This window comes from Scyliorhinus torazame, chromosome 5, assembly GCF_047496885.1.
Source record: "Scyliorhinus torazame isolate Kashiwa2021f chromosome 5, sScyTor2.1, whole genome shotgun sequence".
Lineage (NCBI taxonomy): Eukaryota > Metazoa > Chordata > Chondrichthyes > Carcharhiniformes > Scyliorhinidae > Scyliorhinus > Scyliorhinus torazame.
In genome coordinates, this window is record NC_092711.1 from 75,922,636 (window position 1) to 75,941,440 (window position 18,805).

The following is an 18,805-nucleotide window of genomic DNA, read 5'->3' on the forward strand; positions in this document are numbered from 1 at the left end:
CATAGCCCTCGATATCTTCAATATCTAGAAACCTAGCAATATTTGTCTTGAACATACCTGATGACTGAGGCTCCACATTTCTGTGGGGTAGAGAATTCCAAAGCTTCACCACATCCTCGAGTGAAGAGATCCCTCCTCATCTCAGCTTTCACTCTATTTTCCCCATAACCCTTCGCTCCATTGTCAATAAAATATCTGTCAAACTTGTGCTTCAATATATTCAATGACCCCCAGATACAACTGGTCCCTGTGGAAGAGAAATTCAAAGACTCACAACCCTTTGAGGAAGAGATGACTGGAAATCTATAACGTAGCTACAGTCTTATATTACAAGACGAGAAATAATAATACATTTACTTTATTACAGAACGATAAATAATATATATAATCTGGACCATGTAACAACACTAGACATATCTCTGTCCATTATTAATTTAATGTCCCCTGAAATGTCAGCCATCTCCTGGGGAACCCACCCCTTTAAATGTGAACATTATGAAAGAGACAAGCCTTTTTTGAAATAAAATTAGAGTAACCAATTATTTTTTTTGCAATGAAGGTGCAATTTAGCGAGGCCAATCCACCCACCCTGCACATCATTGGGTGGCGGAGGTGACACCCACGCAGACACGGGAGAATGTGCAAACTCCACGCGGAAAGTGACCTGGGGCCGGGATCGAACCAGGGTCCTTAGCGCCATGAGGCAGCAGTGCTAACCACTGTGCCATTCTTTTAGTCAGTCAAATAAATGCGTCAACCTATTAAGGCGATCGGTGGGAGTAGTTGGAAACACTTTGTGGAGCCGCGAATCATGTAATTTTTTTCCCCCAATTAAGGGGCAATGTAGCGTGGTTCCAGGTTGGGCTCAACTCATCAATGCGAACTCTGATCTCTGGCAAGGGAGGAAACCCTGGCAGGTGGGCAGGGAGGATTCACAAACACCCGCTGGAGGCCCCAAACCCCCAATAAGACCCATTGGTTTTATTGTCAGTCTGCAGACAGGGGCTGCAGAACTGAACCCAGGCAGAGGAGAGGGAGGGAGAAAACTGAGAGTGTAGGAAAGAAATGGTGCAGTTGGTGAGATGGGATTGGATTTCAGCCCAGGGAGGAGGGAGTGTGTGTGGGACAGGGATTTACAGCTTTGGGGGAACAAGAGAGGGAAAAATGTTCCAGAAAAACTAAAATTGTCTGCTCTGAATTTCTATCCTGGACTGACAGTGATGGCTTTTGTTTGTTTCAATTACAAAAAAAATAAATTTAGAGTACCCAATTCTTTTTTTCCAATTAAGGAGTAATTTTAGCGTGGACAATTCACTTACCCGGCACATCTTTTTGGATTGTGGGGGTGAGACCCACGCAGACACGGGGAGAATGTGCAAACTCCATATGGACAGTGACCCAGGGCGGGGATCTAACCCGGGTCCTTGGCTAACCACTGAGCCACCGTACCTGTCCCTAGTGATGACTTTTGTAAACTCCTTTTAGTGGATATTACAAGAGGAGGATTTACAGATGGAAAATCAAATCAAATTTCACATCAAGATTTCAGAGTCACTCCATTCATCAGGACCTGAATATCAGTGGCCTGTGAATGTGGAAGAAGAAATGTTTGTCTGTTCTCTCTGTCGGAAAAGATTTTCAAGATCAGTGTGACTGAAAAAACCCCAATACACACACAGCCGACTCGAGTGAGAGTGTTCCAGTAAACTGACTGTGGAAAGAGCTTTAACCAGTTCCATCTGAAAATACATCACACCATTCAGAGCAGGAGAGACCGTACACATGCTCTCTGTGGGGACGACATAAACTGATCGTCAAACGTGGAGGGACAAGGACACCTGCAGCTTGCTGAAACCATGGAATTGAGGGGACTGTGGGAAGGGATTCAAGTCCTTATGTGAGCTGGGGACTCATCGCCGCAGTCACACCAGCGACAGACCATTCACCTGTTCTGAGTGTGGGAAGGGACTCACTCAGTTATCCGAATGAGGATGTGGGAGCCGAGCTGGCGAGGAAGCGAGCGGCCTTTAATCAGGTGCAGGATGTTCTGTGTAAGAAAGGAGTTTGATTCGGGGGGTATGCCCGGCAAAGCTGCGGCACACATATGAGTCCAAAGACTTCCATTTCGAGACTATGGAGGAGGTGAATATTGTAAAGCATGGACTGGGGTCCAGATATCTGTATTGGACAAGATCTACGTTTCCTGTGGGGTGGGATGGGTGTTGTGAATTTTTAGAAAATCTGTTTTCTGTGTGGAGATGAATATATATGGGGGAGTCAGCTGGTGAATGGATAGTGAGATGGGGGAGTGGGGGGGTGAAGCTGCAGCCGGTGAACCAGTTTTGGCTGGTTCAACAAGCTTAGCTTCTGGGCCGGAGGCCTGGGGGGTGGGTTTGGATCTTGGGTTTGGTTTCAATTTGTGTGTCTAGGTGGGGCGTTGGTGGGAAATGGGGGGAGACGTGTTAGCTCGCTGATGATGATTATAGAACTGTTTTTGTTTCACTCCGAAGGTGTGTGTGTGGCGGCCATCTTGGGTGGACCCTATGCCTCTACTTTTTCAAGATTGGAGAAACCCCTGATTCGAGGCTGGTCACCTGGAACGTAAAGGGATTGGGTGGGCCAGTGAAGATCGAGGGTTTTCGCTCATCTGAAGATTCTAAATGCTGGTGTGGTGTTCTTGCAGGAGATTGACTTGCGGATTAGAGATCAGGCCAGACTGTGAAGGGGTGAGCCAAGTGTTTCACTCGGGCTTTGACGGAAGGGCTCGATGTGCTGCAATTCTAATCAATAAGCAGGTCCCTCTTTCGGTCGCTAGGATCATTACGAACACTAATGGGAAATACGTGGTGGTCACGACTGGGAGTTAAATATCCAAGGGTATCAAACTGTACGAAAGGATAGAATGGACGGTAAAGGCGGTGGTGTAGCTTTGTTGTTTAAGGATGGCATCCGGGCAATAGTAAGGGATGATATTGGTGCTATGGAGGACAAGGTTGAATCAATTTGGGTGGAAATCAGGAATAGTAAGGCGAAAAGGTCACTGATAGGAGTAGTCTATAGGCCACCAAATAGTAACAGGATGGTAGGGCAGGCAATAAGCAAAGAAATAACGGATGCATGTAGAAATGGTACAGCGGTTATCATGGGGGATTTTAATCTACATGTCGATTGGTTTAACCAGGTTGGTAAAGGCAGCCTTGAGGAGGAGTCTATAGAATGTGTCCTGGATAATTTCCTGGAACAGTATGTAATGGAACCTACGAGGGAACAAGCGGTCCTAAATCTGGTCCTGTGTAATGAGGCAGGATTGATTAATGATCTCATAGTTCGGGATCCTCTTGGAAGGAGCGACCACAATATGGTGGAATTTAAAATACAGTTGGAGGATGACAAGGTAAAATCAAACACTAGTGTTTTGTGCTTAAACAAAGGCGATTACAATGGGATGAGAGAAGAACTAGCTAAGGTAGATTGGGAGCAAAGACTTCATGGTGAAGCAGTTGAGGAACAGTGGAGAACCTTCCGAGCGATCTTTCACAGTGTTCAGAAAAGGTTCATACCGACAAAAAAGAAAGACAGTAGAAAGGGGAAAAATCGACCGTGGATATCTAAGGAGGTGAGGGAGAGTATCAAATTGAAGGAAAAAACATACAAAGTGGCAAAAATTAGTGGGAGGCTAGAGGACTGGGAAGTCTTTAGGGGACAACAGAAAGCTACTAAAAAAGCTATAAAGAAGAGTAAGGTAGACTATGAAAGTAAACTGGCTCAGAACATAAAAGCAGATAGTAAAAGCTTCTACAAATATATAAGACAAAAAAAGTGGCTAAGGTAAATATTGGTCCTTTGGAAAATGAGAAGGGAGATTTAATAATAGGAGACGGGGAAATGGCTGAGGAGCTGAACAGGTTTTCTGGGTCAGTCTTCACAGTGGAAGACACAAATAACATGCCAGTGACTGATGGAAATAAAGATATGATAGGCGAGGACCTGGAGATGATTGTAATCACTAAGGAGGCAGTATTGGGCAAGCTAATGGGGCATAGCCTCAAAATAAGGGGAAGTAGATTTAAGACCGAGTTTAGGAGGAACTTCTTCACCCAAAGGGTTGTGAATCTCTGGAATTCCTTGCCCAGTGAAGCAGTTGAGGCTCCTTCTTTAAACGTTTTTAAGAAAATGATAGATACCTTTCATAAGAATAAAGGGATTCGGGGATATGGTGTACGGGCCGGAGAGTGGAGCTGAGTCCACAAAGATCAGCCATGATCTCATTAAATGGCGGAGCAGGCTCGAGGGGCCAGATTGCCTACTCCTGTTCCTAGTTCTTATATTCTTATGTCAGTGGGTCATTGGCGGGTAGATTGGTGGAGCTGGTGAATGTCTATGCCCCTAACTGGGACGATGTGGCATATGTAGAAAAATTGTTGGGATCCATCCCAGACTTGGATACACATCAATTGATTCTTGGAGAATCATAGAATCATAGAAGTTTACAGCATGGAAACAGGCCCTTCGGCCCAACCAGTCCATGCCGCCCAGTTTTTACCATTAAGCTAGTCCCAGTTGCCCGCACTTGGCCCATAACCCTTATACCCATCTTACCCATGTAACTATCTAAATGCTTTTTAAAAGACACAATTGTACCCGCCTCTACTACTACCTCTGGCAGCACATTCCAGACACTCACTACCCTCTGAGTGAAGAAATTGCCCCTCTGGGCCCTTCTGAATCTCTCCCCTCTCACCTTAAACCTATGCCCTCTAGTTTTAGACTCCCCTACCTTTGGGAAAAGATGTTGACTATCTACCTTATCTATGCCTCTCATTATTTTATAGACCTCTATAAGATCACCCCTAAGCCCCCTACGCTCCAGGGAAAAAAGTCCCAGTCTATCCAGCCTCTCCTTATAACTCAAACCATCAAGTCCCGGTAACATCCTAGTAAATCTTTTCTGCACTCTTTCTAGTTTAATAATATCCTTTCTATAATAGGGTGACCAGAACTGCACACAGTATTCCAAGTGTGGCCGTACCAATGTCTTGTACAACTTCAACAAGACGTCCCAACTCCTGTATTCAATGTTCTGACCAATGAAACCAAGCATGCCGAATGTCTTCTTCACCACCCTGTCCACCTGCGACTCCACCTTCAAGGAGCTATGATCCTGTACTCCTAGATCTCTTTGTTCTATAACTCTCCCCAACGCCATACCATTAACTGAGTAGGTCCTGGCCTGATTCGATCTGCCAAAATGCATCACCTCACATTTATCTAAATTAAACTCCATCTGCCATTCGTCGGCCCACTGGCCTAATTGATCAAGATCCCGTTGCAATCCTAGATAACCTTCTTCAACATCCACTGTGCCACCAATCTTGGTGTCATCTGCAAACTTACCAACCATGCCTCCTAAATTCTCATCCAAATCATTAATATAAATCACAAATAACAGTGGACCCAGCACCGATCCCTGAGGCACACCACTGGTCACAGGCCTCCAGTTTGAAAAACAACCCTCTACAACCACCCTCTGTCTTCTGTCGTCCAGACAATTTTGAATCCAATTGGCAACCTCACCCTGGATCCCATGAGCTTTAACCTTCTGCAACAACCTACCATGCGGTACCTTGTCAAAGGCTTTGCTAAAGTCCATGTAGACAACGTCTACTGCACTGCCCTCATCTACCTTCTTGGTCACCCCCTCAAAAAACTCAATCAAATTTGTGAGACATGATTTTCCACGCACAAAGCCATGCTGACTGCCCCGAATCAGTCCTTGCCTCTCTAAATGCTTGTAGATCCTGTCTCTCAGAATACCTTCTAGCAACTTACCTACTACAGACGTTAGGCTCACCGGTCTGTAGTTCCCAGGCTTTTCCCTGCTGCCCTTCTTAAACAAGGGCACAACATTCGCCACTCTCCAATCTTCAGGCACCTCACCTGTGGCTGCCGATGACTCAAATATCGTAGAATTTACAGAGCAGAAGGAGGCCATTCAGCCCATCGAGTCTGCACCGGCTCTTGGAAAGAGCACCCTACCCAAGGTCAACACCGCCACCCTATCCCCATAACCCAGTAACCCCACCCAACACTAAGGGCAATTTTGGACACTAAGGGCAATTTATCATGGCCAATCCACCTAACCCGCACATCTTTGGACTGTGGGAGGAAACCGGAGCACCCGGAGGAAACCCACGCACACACGGGGAGGATGTGCAGACTCCGCACAGACAGTGACCCAAGCCAGAATTGAACCTGGGACCCTGGAGCTGTGAAGCAATTGTGCTATCCACAAGGCTACCGTGCTGCCCCTAATATCTCTGTTAGGGGACCCGCAATTTCCTCCCTAGCCTCCCTCAACATCCTGGGATACATTTCATCAGGTCCCGGGGATTTATCTACCTTGATGTGCTTTAAGACTTCCAGCACCTCCTCCTCTGTAATATGCATCTTCAATTATGTACTGGATCCTAAAATGGACTGGTCTAAGCTGATTCAACCACGACAAAAAGAAAAATGGAGTGAAATCTGGACAGACCACCCGGTATCGACCCAGGCACCGGAAATGACAACAGCAAACCCAGCAAAAGGTAAAGAAATTTGTTCCCATCTGCAGTTTATAAAGGAATTGTGGGACACAGATTTAAGATTGTGAGCAAGATCTACAGGGGAGATATGAGGAAGAAATTTTACACAGTAAGTGGTAATGATCTGAACTCAATGCTTACACACAAATCTTGATAATCTCCAGATCCTGATAGAACATACAGTGCAGGAGGAGGCCATTCGGCCCATCGAGTCTGCACCGACCCACTTAAGCCCTCATTTCCACCCTATCCCCATAACCCAATAACCCCTCCTAACCTTTCTGGTCACGAAGGGCAATTTATCATGGCCAATCCACCTAACCTGTACATCTTTGGACTGTGGGAGGAAACCTGAGCACCAGGAGGAAACCCAAGCAGACACGGGGAGAACGTGCAGACTCCGCATAGACAGTGACCCAACGGGGAATTGAACCTCGGACCCTGGCGCTGTGAAGCCACAGTGCTATCCACTTGTTCTACAGTGCTGCCCGATAACCCGAATGGAGCTGTCAGAATTTGATATGAGGATTGGTTGTGAGTTTCCTGTCTGCGAATCCCTTTCGAAGCCCCTGTGAAAGAGGTTTACAAAGGCATCACTGTCAGTCCAGAAATAAAATTCAGGAAAGATAACCATTTCTCCTGGTTTAAATTTGCTGTGTGTAAATCCTCCCCTACTAATCCCCTGTAAAAGGAGTTTCCACAATTAATCACTGTCAGTCCAGGATAGAAATGCAGGACATTCTCCCCTCCTGCTCCCTGGTCGAGGATGACCGCTCACACCCCCGCTGCACACTGACCCTCATCGACATCAGCAGTCCCCTGATTTGAGGGTGATGTTGACTCAGGATTGCAAGTTTCTGCCCTGGGTCTTCATGTGACTGAACAGCGCCGCAGAACTTTGGACACATGGGACAGGGCGTCCAATGAGACAGTGAAATCTGGAGAGCAGGTTTTCTTCCTTTTCTTTCCATCTCTGCCACCACTCTGCCCCATCAATAAGACATTGGGAGTCAAAGACTAATCCAGTTTGATGGACAAGTTGTCTCCATTCTGAACAATGGGGAACAAGCTCCTCCCACTCATTGAAACATCGCCCCGACAAAGATGACAAACGCGCATGCGCCGTGATGCACATCCAATAAAGATGGCGGCCGTTATTCCGAGCCAAACATGAGGAGCTGCAGCTCCGCTCGGTCCAAACTGGGTCCCGTAAACTTTTCCGAGCTTTGCGATTGCAACAACTTTACACAACATGTCCGCCCACTGCCAAGATCTCTCGCTCCTTCCATATTGTTAAACGCCTCTTACCAATTTCGGATGTGAAGACACAGCCCTTCTCGATTGCCATTCCCCACACTGCGCATGCCTCAATCACAGCCCCTCGTTCACTCCGATTGGTGGGAGAACCAGCCGCCCTCACTCGGCCCTCCAGACCCGCCCCCTCTTCCTATTGGTCCGAAGCTGCCGCCAATCAATCCCCGGGCATTGACTGACATTGGAGCATGCGCGGTACAATTGCTGTAGTTGGACACCTGTGCGCAGGCGCGGAGATGGAATTTGGAGCATGCGCAGTTCCAGTGTTGGCCTCGGGGAGAGTGTCCTTTGTCCTGGAGAAGCGGAGTCAGCGTCAGGCGGTGGGTGGGAGGATTTGGAAATACTTTGTGGATCCGCAAATCCTTCACAATTGGTAGCTCCTGTTTTGCAGCTGCGGGGCTTCTCCCTCCCTCCCGGGAACAGGCCCAAGTTAACGGGCACCATCCTGCTTCAGACACTGGAGGATGGTTCACATCAGAGGATGGGGGAGGGGGACAAGAAATAAGAGCTTCCACTTTGCACTCAAATCAATGAGGACTCTTATCTCTGGCAAGGAAGGAAACCCTGGCAGGTGGGCGCGGAGGATTCACAAACACCCGCTGGAGGCCCCAAACCCCCAATAAGACCCATTGGTTTTATTGTCAGTCTGCAGATAGGAGCTGGAGAACTGAACCCAGGCAGAGGAGAGGGAGGGAGAAAACTGGGAGTGGAGGAAAGAAATGGTGCAGATGGTGAGATGGGTTTGGATTTCAGCCCAGGGAGGAGGGAATGTGTGTGGGACGGGGATTTACAGCTTTGGGGGAACAAGAGAGGAAAAAATGTTACAGAGAAACGAGAATTTTCTCTTCAAAATTTCGATCCTCTGCTGGACTGGCAGTGATGAGTTTTGTAAATTCCTTTTATAGATTGAGCGAGGAAACTAAAATGAAACAATCGCTGAAAGACCTGAATCAGGACCTGAATATCATCAGCGTTTCAATGTGGAAAGAGAAACAATTGTTCTATCTGAAAAAAATATTTAAAACAGCAATGTGGCAGGAAAAGCATCAAGACGCACACACACGTGAGTGAGTGTGTTCCAGTGAACATACTGTGAAAAGAGCTTTAACCAGTTACAGCCTGACAAAACATCACACCATTCACAGTGAGGAGAAACCATACACGTGTTCTGTGTGTGGATGGGACAACTGATCATCCAACCTGGACAGACACAAGGACACCTGCACCATGGAGAAACCGTGGAAATGTCGGGACTGTGGGTTGGGATTCAAATGCCCATCCACGCTAGAAACTCACCGACGCAGTCACACTGGGGAGAGACCATTCACCTGCTCTGTGTGTTGCAAGGGATTCACCGAGTTATCCAGTCTCCAGTCACACCAGCTCATTCACACTCAGGAGAAGCCATTCAGCTGCACTTTCTGTGGAAAGAGCTTCAGGCAGTCAGGCACCCTCATTACACACCGACGGATCCACACAGGGGAGAGGCCGTTCACCTGCTCCTTGTGTGGGAAGGGATTCACAAAATCATCCAACTTGCTGACGCACAAGCAAATTCACACTGGGGAGAGGCCGTTCGCCTGCTCTGTGTGTAAGAAGGGATTCAGTCGGTCATCCCACCTGCTGATACACCAGCGGGTTCACACTGGGGAGAGACCATTCACCTGTTCCGCGTGTGGAAAAGGATTTACTGATTCATCCTGCCTCCTGTCACACCAACGAACTCACACTGAGGAGAGACCATTCAGCTGCACATACTGTGGAAAGAGGTTCAGGAGTTCATCACACCTCATTTCACACCGACGTGTTCATACCGGAGAGAGACCATTCACCTGTCCTGAGTGTGGGAAGGGATTCAAAAAGTCATCTAACCTGCTGACACACCAGCGAGTTCACACTGGAGAGCGACCATTCACCTGCTCCGAGTGTGGGAAGAGTTTCATTAATTCGTCCAACCTTTTGGCGCACCAACAAATTCACAAGTGATTGTAGAGATTGGATTCTTCTCTTAATCACGCCCAGCACTGAAACATGCTCATTCTGACAGTTCCTGTTTGTTTCTGCTGTTTTAATACTCTCAGTAACTGGGCTGCTTGTGTTCCTGGGGCTGCAGTTCCGCTGTCTGTGACCTTCCCTATAATTCAGGAACATTCATCAGAAATAGGTTTTGATGAACTTTTACTTCACTTGTAAAATTGATCTTTGATACATTTATAATCCAATATCTGGAAGATTATACTGATGACCATCTCCAATTAGAAAGTGCTGATTGATCATTGCTGACAATTCTTACTGGTTTGTACATTACACACAGCGACACCTCCATTATCCAGCAGGAAGAATGAGAATAGGAATTGGTGGAGAATCGAGAGTCTCCAAATGTTACCCTTGCCGTCTGGTACAGAAACCCCCGAGGACAGGAATGGAGACACATTCAATTCAAGTACTGGACTGTAAGAAATCACCGTCTAATAATCTTCAGAACGTTATTGAATATTATTGAAATAGCTCTCTCTCTCTCACTCTCCAGAAGAGCTTGTCATGTGAGGAGCTGCTGAGGACTCTGGGTGTTACTCATTGGTGTTTAGAAGGATGAAGCGGGATCCTATTGAAACTTACAAGATACTGAGAGGCCTCGGTAGAGTGGAGGGGGAGACGATGTTTCCACTGGCAGGAAGAACTAGAACGTGAGGGCACAGCCTCAGACTGAAGGGATGATCGTTCGAGATTAGGAGGAGTTTCTTCAGCCAAAGGGTGGTGAATCTGTGGAACTCTTTGCCGCAAAAGGCTGTGGAGGCCAAATCACTGAGTCTCTTTAAGACAGAGATCGCTAGGTACTTCATTAATAAGGGGATCAGGGTTATGGGGAGAAGGCAGGAGAATGGGGCAGACTCGACAGGCCAAATGGCCTAATTCTGCTCCTACGACTTATGGTCTTATGAAGACAGATTCCAGAGTAGCTTGCTGGCCGACAAACACAGGATAGGTCTGTATTCTAAGGATATGTCTCTCGCACAGGCCCTGAAAAAGTCATTTCTAACCTGAATACAATTGGATGTGATGACCCATAGTAAACCAACTATCTGTGGTTTGACTCTGTAAAGGTTAAAACTGGCTTTCGCAAGGAAAAATACCACTTTGTCAGGAAGATGAGCTTCAGCCCAACACCAACACATTGGCTTCTGCCAGTTAAAAATTCAGAGGAGACGGCCGCCACCAGCTACAGAGACCAGCTCTCACTCTGCAGCATCTGTCTGTCTGTCCTCTGGGACTGGTAAACCATTCTCACTCCCTGAGCTTCAAGACTCTCTTTCTGAAAGGGCTCCAGCCATGAGTCTGTAGCATGTTGAGCATTTATAACATTATAACGATGCCCTGGAATGAGTTGCTTCACCATTCCCACAATGGCGGCCATCAGCAATTAATATTAGTCGACTCTGACTCCCCCACCACCATCATCTATGATCCTCACCCTGACTCCATGAAGGGTGAGCTCCAGGTTTCCCCAGGCTTTGCAGCAGAGTGTGAACCAGTCACCTCTGATGATCCTGAGCTCCAGGTTTTCCCAGGCTTTGCAGCAGAGTGTGAACCAGTCACCTCTGATGATCCTGAGCTCCAGGTTTTCCCAGGCTTTGCAGCAGAGTGTGAACCAGTCACCACTGATGATTCTGAGCTCCAGGTTTTCCCAGGCTTTGCAGCAGAGTATGGACCAATCACCTCTGATGATCCTGAGTTCCAGGTTTTCCCAGGCTTTGCAGCAGAGTATGGACCAATCACCTCTGATGATCCTGAGGTCCCGGCAGTTCTCGAGTCTGTGCCGGGTGTATTCACAATCCATAAACATGGTTATGGAGACGTGTCCAAATTCAAAGATATAAGCGGACCGACACAGTGTCCCATGAAACAGTACCTTCTCCCTGCTGAGAGTACGCCAGACACTCAAAACACCGTCCGGTCATTGTTAAAGAAGTGTGTTGTACATAAACATCAAAAATCCAAAAGTAAATTGATTTGAGGAAGAAGTTTGAAAACAATTGTTATTTAATCTAAAATGTTGCCAGCTTCTGTACTAATAAAAATTAAACAGTAAAATTACAACTGAGAAAAGGATTATGTTTGATTCCCAAAGGATAAGCTTCAGCCTTGAAGGATGTCCGGCAGAAATCCTGTTTGAATTTGGAATCATTTTGAAATGATAAAACATCAGGAGCTTTTACAATGGGTTAAAGTGAAAAATAAACAAACAAAATATATTAATGCCTGGAATCAATGGGAATGTTGGATCTCTGATCTCAAGGTTTTCTGAGCATATTGTTGGACAGGAAAGTTTACCCGGAGCTCATCAATGAGAGAGGGTGGGAATTAATGAGATGTCTCAGATTGAGAAGAAGTGAGGGAGGATAGGGGAAGAGACAGGAAATCACAGCAGCAAATGAATGTAATTCAATGTAACATCTCAATCCGGTATTAATGTACGTTCTAGTGAAAGGAAAGTGTGAATGAGATGAATAAATTGACAGCATTCTTTTGAAGAAGTTTGTATCTTTGTCATTGATCATTTTTAAAAGGAAACTACATTTGTTATATTACAATCCCAGACCAGACCCCAGCAGTCGCTAGTGTACTGGACCAAAACCCCAATATTTTAGTTTATTTTGTAAGGCTGTGCAAAAAGAATACTTTGCACCAGGAGTGATTGCACAAAGAAATAGAAATTTGGTGTTTTAAAACAAAACTTTATTATTAACGCAACATTAAACACTTTAACATCACACCCAAAAATAGCTTCCAATGACCCCGTAAACAACATTACCCAACACAATAAATACCCTTAATTACCATCTCTATTCCCAAGTAAATAACAAGAAAGGAAAACCCCACAGCTCTCAATCCACCCCACATCCCAATGGCACAGAGTAATATTAGTTTTCCAGAACAAGTTTGACTCCTGTTAGAACCCCTGCAGACTCTCTTATATAATCCCCACAGTACAGAAAGAGGCCATTCAGCCCAACAAGTCTGCACCAACCCTCTGAAAGAGCCCCCTACCTAGCCACACTTGCCCGCCCTATCCCTGTAACCCCACATGGCCTGAACATCTCTGGACACCAAGGGGCAATTTTTGCGTGGCCAATCCACTGAACCTGCATATCTTTGGACTGTGGGAGGAAACTGTAGCACCCGGTGGAAGCCCACACAGACACGGGGAGAAAGTGAAAACTCCACACAGACAGTCACCCAAGGTCAGAATTGAACCCGGGTCCCTGGCGCTGTGAGACAGCTGTGTTAACCACCGTGTCAGCCTGGCTGGATGTCTTCTGGCAGGAATTCTTCAAAAAGCTGTTTCAAATGGTTTGTTTTCCCTTGTCCTCATACAATTCTGCTCTGCATTAAATACTATTATTCTCCTTTAACTATCTGACAGTGAGAGCAAAATACCTTTCTTGTAGTCCAAATGGTAGCCAGATCAGACCTCAACTCAAAATGCTTTCGCAAAATGTCTGAATACCGTAGCTCCACCCAGCAATGACATCATATCCCAAGCTAAAAACAAATTAACTCCCCAAGCTGAAAACACATTAACTCCCCAGGGATTCCCCCTCGTCAAACAGCATTGCATTACCCCAGGCTGAAAACACATTCCACTGGTTAATTTCATCTCTGGCTCCTAAAAACTTTCTGGTCTTGCAAAACAAGGTTCTTTTTAAAAACATGACTACAGCAGTCAGACACACTGTAACCCTAGCTGTTAACCCTTAAATTGCCAAATACTTATAATCTAATATATCTAAAATCCTGCATTTGTTACAGTGAGCCTGGCCACTGCCCAAGAGACTGAGACCATTCAGAGGGAGAGAGAATATAGGAATTAGGAGCAGAGGCAGGCAATTCAGCACTTCGAGCCTGCTCCACCATTCAGTCAGATCATGGCTGATCTCTTCCTGGTTTCAAATCCACCTGTCTACCTGTTCCCCATATTCCTCTAACCCCTTAAGATAAACAAAGATCTCGAGACAGACACCACCTTGAACTTTTGACAAGATCACCTGAAAGTCTATGAATGGTTGTAATCATAGGGAACGTGTGCATGATAATGGGATACCAGTGCGAGTGGACAGATTTATTTATTAGGCGTGGATTAACTAACATGCGGATGTGCATAGTGAGTCTGGGCTGAAGAACAGGTCTCAAGACTTGCTCAGTGAATTGGACACTAGAACATCTCTAATGGTTCCTTCTCTTCCCCAGTGATGAGAAACAATATCTCCAAGCATCCGTCAAGCATCTTCCCTGTAATCGAGGTCACACTCATGAACCTGTCGTTCCCTGGCTCTGATTTGGAAAATGGGAACGACGTGAGCTATATTCCAATCTCGGAACAATCCCTGACTCTATTGAGCTTTTGACGATATGGGCAGCGGGCTCACAGAGTCAGACAAGGGGGAACAAGAGAGAGTTTTAACCTGTGGGCTAGTGGAAGGGAGGAAAGCAGCAGAGGCAGCTGATCAGATTGTCTCGCTCTTACTGACAAAGATGCACAATGAGCTCCTCACACTTGTTGTTGGAGGTGAGGGTGGAGGAGACTGGGGAGAGGGAGAGACCTTTAAGGAATGACCGTAGTGTGCATTTAACACAAATCCAATTTATTTCACATTTATATAGAATATTAACTCGGCTGAAGTTTGTTAACACAGAACATACAGTGCAGAAGGAGGCCATTCGGCCCATTGAGTCTGCACCGACCCACTTAAACCCTCACTTCCACCCTATCCCTGTCATCCAATAATCCCTCCTAACCTTTTTTGGTCACTGAGGGCAATTTATCATGGCCAATCTACCTAACCTGCACTTCTTTGGGCTGTGGGAGGAAACTGGAGCATCTGGAGGAAACCCATGCAGACATTGGGAGAAAGTGCAAACTCCACACAGTGACCCAGCAGGGAATCTAACCTGGGACCCAGGTGCTGTGAAGTCACAGTGCTAATCACTTGTGCTACTGTGCTTCCATCAGCAGATATTACCGTGCTGCCATCAGCAGATATTACCGTGCTAACATCAGTAGAAACAGAGCACAATGAACATGGTTCATTTCTGGATGTAACTGACAGCAAAATCCAATTACTGTCGTCATTTGTGAATTCGCTGGTGTGCCCGCAGGTTGGATAAATGACTGAATCTCTTCCCACAATCGGAGCAGGTGAAGGGTCTCTCTCCCGTGTGAGTGCGCTGGTGTACGGTGAGATGAGCTGATTCTCTGAACCTAGTCCCACAGTGAGAGCACCTGAACGGTCTCTCGTCAGTGTGAACACGTTGATGGGACATCAGATTGGTGGAACTTCTAAAGCACTTCCCACAGTCTGAGCATTTAAAAGGTCTTTCCTCTGTGTGCGCATGTTGATGGCGTATCAGTTCACTGGAACTTTTGTAGCATTTCTCACAGTCCTGGCATTTAAAAGGTTTCTCCTCACTGTGAGTGCACTGGTGTGCAGTGAGGGTAGACGATGTCTTGAACCTATTCCCACAGTGAGAGCAACTGAACGGTCTCTCGTCAGTGTGAACACGTTGATGGCGCATCAGTTCCGCAGAACTTTTGTAGCATTTCCCACAGTCTGGACATTTAAATGGCCTCTCAGTGGTGTGAGCTTGCTGGTGTCTCAGCAGGATGGATGACTGATTGAATCCCTTCCCACACTGGGAGCAGATGAAAGGTCTCTCATTAGTGTGAACTCGCTGGTGTCTCAGCACGCTAGAAGAGTGAGAGAACCACTTCCCACAGTGGGAGCAGGTGAATGGCCTCTCCCCAGTGTGAGTGCGCTGGTGTACAGCGAGGTCACTCGATTGCCTGAACGCTGTCCCACAGTGAGAATACTTGAACGGTCTCTCATCAGTGTGAGTGCGCTGGTGTTTGGTGAGGGCGAAAGATGTCTTGAACCCACTCTCACAGTGAGAGCACCTGAACGGTCTCTCGTCAGTGTGGACACGTTGATGGGACATCAGTTCCCCAGAACTTTTATAGCACTTGCCGCAATCTGGACATTTAAAGGGTCTGTCGTCGGTGTGAACCCGCTGGTGTGCCAGCAGGTTAGATGACCTTGAGAATCCCTTCCCACACTCGGAGCAGGTGAATGGCTTCTTCCCAGAGTAAACTCGCTGGTGTCCCAGCAGGTTGGAAGAGTGAGAGATTCTGTTCCCAGACTCAGAGCAGGTGAATAGCCTCTCCGCAGTGTGAACTCGCTGGTGTCTCAGCATGTTGGATGACTGAGTGAATCCTTTCCCACAGTCGGAGCAGGTGAATGGTTTCTTCCCCGTGTGAATGCGGCAATGCTTTTCAAGATGAGATGGAGATTGGAATCCCTTCCTACACACTCCACATTTCCACAGTTTCTTCACAGTGTGACTGCGCTTGTGTATCAACAGGTCAGATGATTGTCTGAATCCTCGTCCACACACGGAACACGTGTACAGTTCTTCTCCACTGGGAATGATTCCTTTATCTCCCATGTTCAAAATCCAATAATATTCCGGTCCCTATAAAATGGGCAACTGTCTAATCCTGATGTGATGTTTGGGTCCAGTTTCCCAACTGCAAATCTCCTCTTCTAATATCCTGTGGAATTGATATAAAACAGAAAAAGGGAGTGAGAGAACCCACAAAAACACAAGGGCAGGTTGTAAAATTGAGCTGAATGAATCTGGTCATTTGTGGGGCCGACACTGGGAAAAAGTGACCATGAAAACTGGATTATCATAAAAAACCCAACTGGTTCACTAATGTCTTTCAGGGAAGAAAATCTGCCACACAGTCTTGGCCCACACAGGATTCTGGCCAATATGTGGGAGAAGAGGACAAGAGAGAGAAGGGGCAGTGTGTAAGAACCAATGGGCAAAAGAGAGGGATTTTATTTATCTCTTGAGAGAATTTTGACAAACCCTCAATCTAACCACCCAGAGGATCAGGGTATCAGGTGAATGTGGAAACCATCACCTCTAGTTTTTCTCCAACTCACACACCATCCTGATTCTGTGATATCCAGTACTGGATGAGCAGACATTTCCTCCAAATAAATATTGGGAAGCCCAAAGCCATTGTCATCAGACCCATCTACAAAGTCCATACCCTCACCAATGACTCCATTTCGCTCCCTGGTAACTGAGTCTGAACCAGACTGTTCAGTCATGGCAAAATATTTCAACCCAAACTGAGCTACCAGCCACATATCTACATTATCACTATTTTCATCTCAGTAACATCGCTCAACTCTATCTGAGTCTCAGCTCATTTGCTGCTGAGATTGTCACTCATTCTTCTGATACCTCGGGACTGAACTCTCCTAATGACTCATAGTCGTCTCCCACTACCACTGTCAGTCAAGCAGAGAAATTCACAATATTTCCTCTGGCTGTCTGGTCCAGGATGACTGCTCATACTCCCTGTTGCACATTTCCCGTAGTCATCAGCAGTCTCTCGATTTGATGTCTACTCAGGGTCTGTGTTTTTGCCATGGATCTTCATGTGACTGCACAGACCTGCAGTTTTTTGGACACATGGGGCAGGACATCCGAAGAGGGAGTGGGAGTCACTGAGCAGGATTTGCTTCATGCTAAATTGACCCTTAGTACCCAAAGGTAACGTGGGCCTTGGTAGAGTGGTCTTTCAGATAGTCGGTGCAGACTCGATGGGCCGAATAGCCTCCTTCTGCACTGTAGGGATTCTATAATGTGATTCCAATGATCTCATTTTCGCGCGATATAGTTACCTCCCCATTCATTGAAAACATTGCCCCGTACAAAGATGGTGACTGCACATGCGTCCTCCTGCAGATTGCCCCTATTAAAGATGGCGGTCTTTAAAACGGGCAGGTGAGGGCCAGCTCGGTTCAAATGGGAAGACTTTTTCCGAAGTTTGTGCTTGCACAACATGTATACAAAAATACTCCACACACCTGGCAGATCAATCGGTGACTGCTTTCCGCAATTTTCCGTTTACCGGTCGCGGACCGAAGAAAAAACCGTCAACATTACCACATCACCATAACCGGAACTGCACCTGCGTCATTCACAGCCCGGCTCCGCCCCTCATTCAATCTGATTGGTTGGAGGACCAGCCTCTCCCGCTCGGTCCTCCAGACCCGCCCCCTCTTTCTATTGGCCTAAAGCTTTATCAACCACACCCCTGGCATTGTAATGTGGAGCATGCGCAGCGAGGCTCATGTCCAGGGACAGACTCTTCTTTGTCTCATCTTCAGGCGGATAAGCGGAGGCAGCGTTAGGGGCAGTTGGGGGGGGGAAGGCTTCACAAACACCCAGTGGAGGCCTCAACACCCCCATTAACAAACTGGCGGCACCGCCTCAACACCCAACACAACGGCAGCTGCCGCTTTCTCCCGGTGCCGGGCCCCAGTGGACAAATGTGGCTTCAGGAAGGAAATGCAGCAATGGATTTGTTCAGGAGAAATTATCTTTAACTCACTTTACTGATCCTGGAGCAGGAGGAGAGAATGGGGGCAATTTCTATCCTGCACTCACACTGATGTAACGTAGATGGTCGAATTTAAATTCAGTGAATAATCTGAAATTCAAAACTCCATTCCGTATTAATGACCTTGAAACCATTGTGGTGAGTTTGTGGGAAGGGGAAACTGTGGGACTGGGATTTGCAGCTTTGGGAAATGAGAGAAACAATTACTCCCCAGGGACGAGAATTATCTGTTCTGAATTTCTGACCTGTGTAAACTGATTTTACAGGGTTACAAGGAATGGATTGACAGACTGGAAACTCAAATCAATCATTACATCAAGATCTGATAGTCACTCAATTGATCAGGATCTGAATGTCATCAACTTTTGAATGTGGAAGGATAAATGTTTGTTCTGTCTGTGGGAAAAGATTTTAACCATCAGTGTGA

General features: G+C 46.5%; 3 protein-coding genes across 3 annotated transcripts in view; 2 read left to right on the top strand and 1 right to left on the bottom strand.

The window, feature by feature from the left end:
• Nucleotides 1-18,805, top strand: part of LOC140421380 (uncharacterized) — a 456,825-nt gene that overhangs the window by 214,524 nt on the left and 223,496 nt on the right. The gene's annotated exons all lie outside the window — the stretch shown is intronic.
• Nucleotides 1-18,805, top strand: part of LOC140421399 (uncharacterized) — a 56,721-nt gene that overhangs the window by 30,617 nt on the left and 7,299 nt on the right. Inside the window, exons 3-4 of the mRNA XM_072506071.1 lie at nucleotides 9,677-9,847; nucleotides 10,012-10,018. Coding sequence (XP_072362172.1) covers nucleotides 9,677-9,847; nucleotides 10,012-10,018 — 178 coding nt within the window. The remainder of the gene's footprint in view (nucleotides 1-9,676; nucleotides 9,848-10,011; nucleotides 10,019-18,805) is intronic.
• Nucleotides 12,626-17,962, bottom strand: LOC140421379 (uncharacterized). The gene is made up of 2 exons (XM_072506049.1): nucleotides 17,843-17,962; nucleotides 12,626-16,506 (listed from the first exon to the last, which is right to left on the bottom strand). The coding sequence occupies exon 2, from the start codon at nucleotides 16,398-16,400 to the stop codon at nucleotides 15,027-15,029; it is 1,374 nt and encodes a 457-aa protein (XP_072362150.1). The 5' UTR covers nucleotides 16,401-16,506; nucleotides 17,843-17,962; the 3' UTR covers nucleotides 12,626-15,026.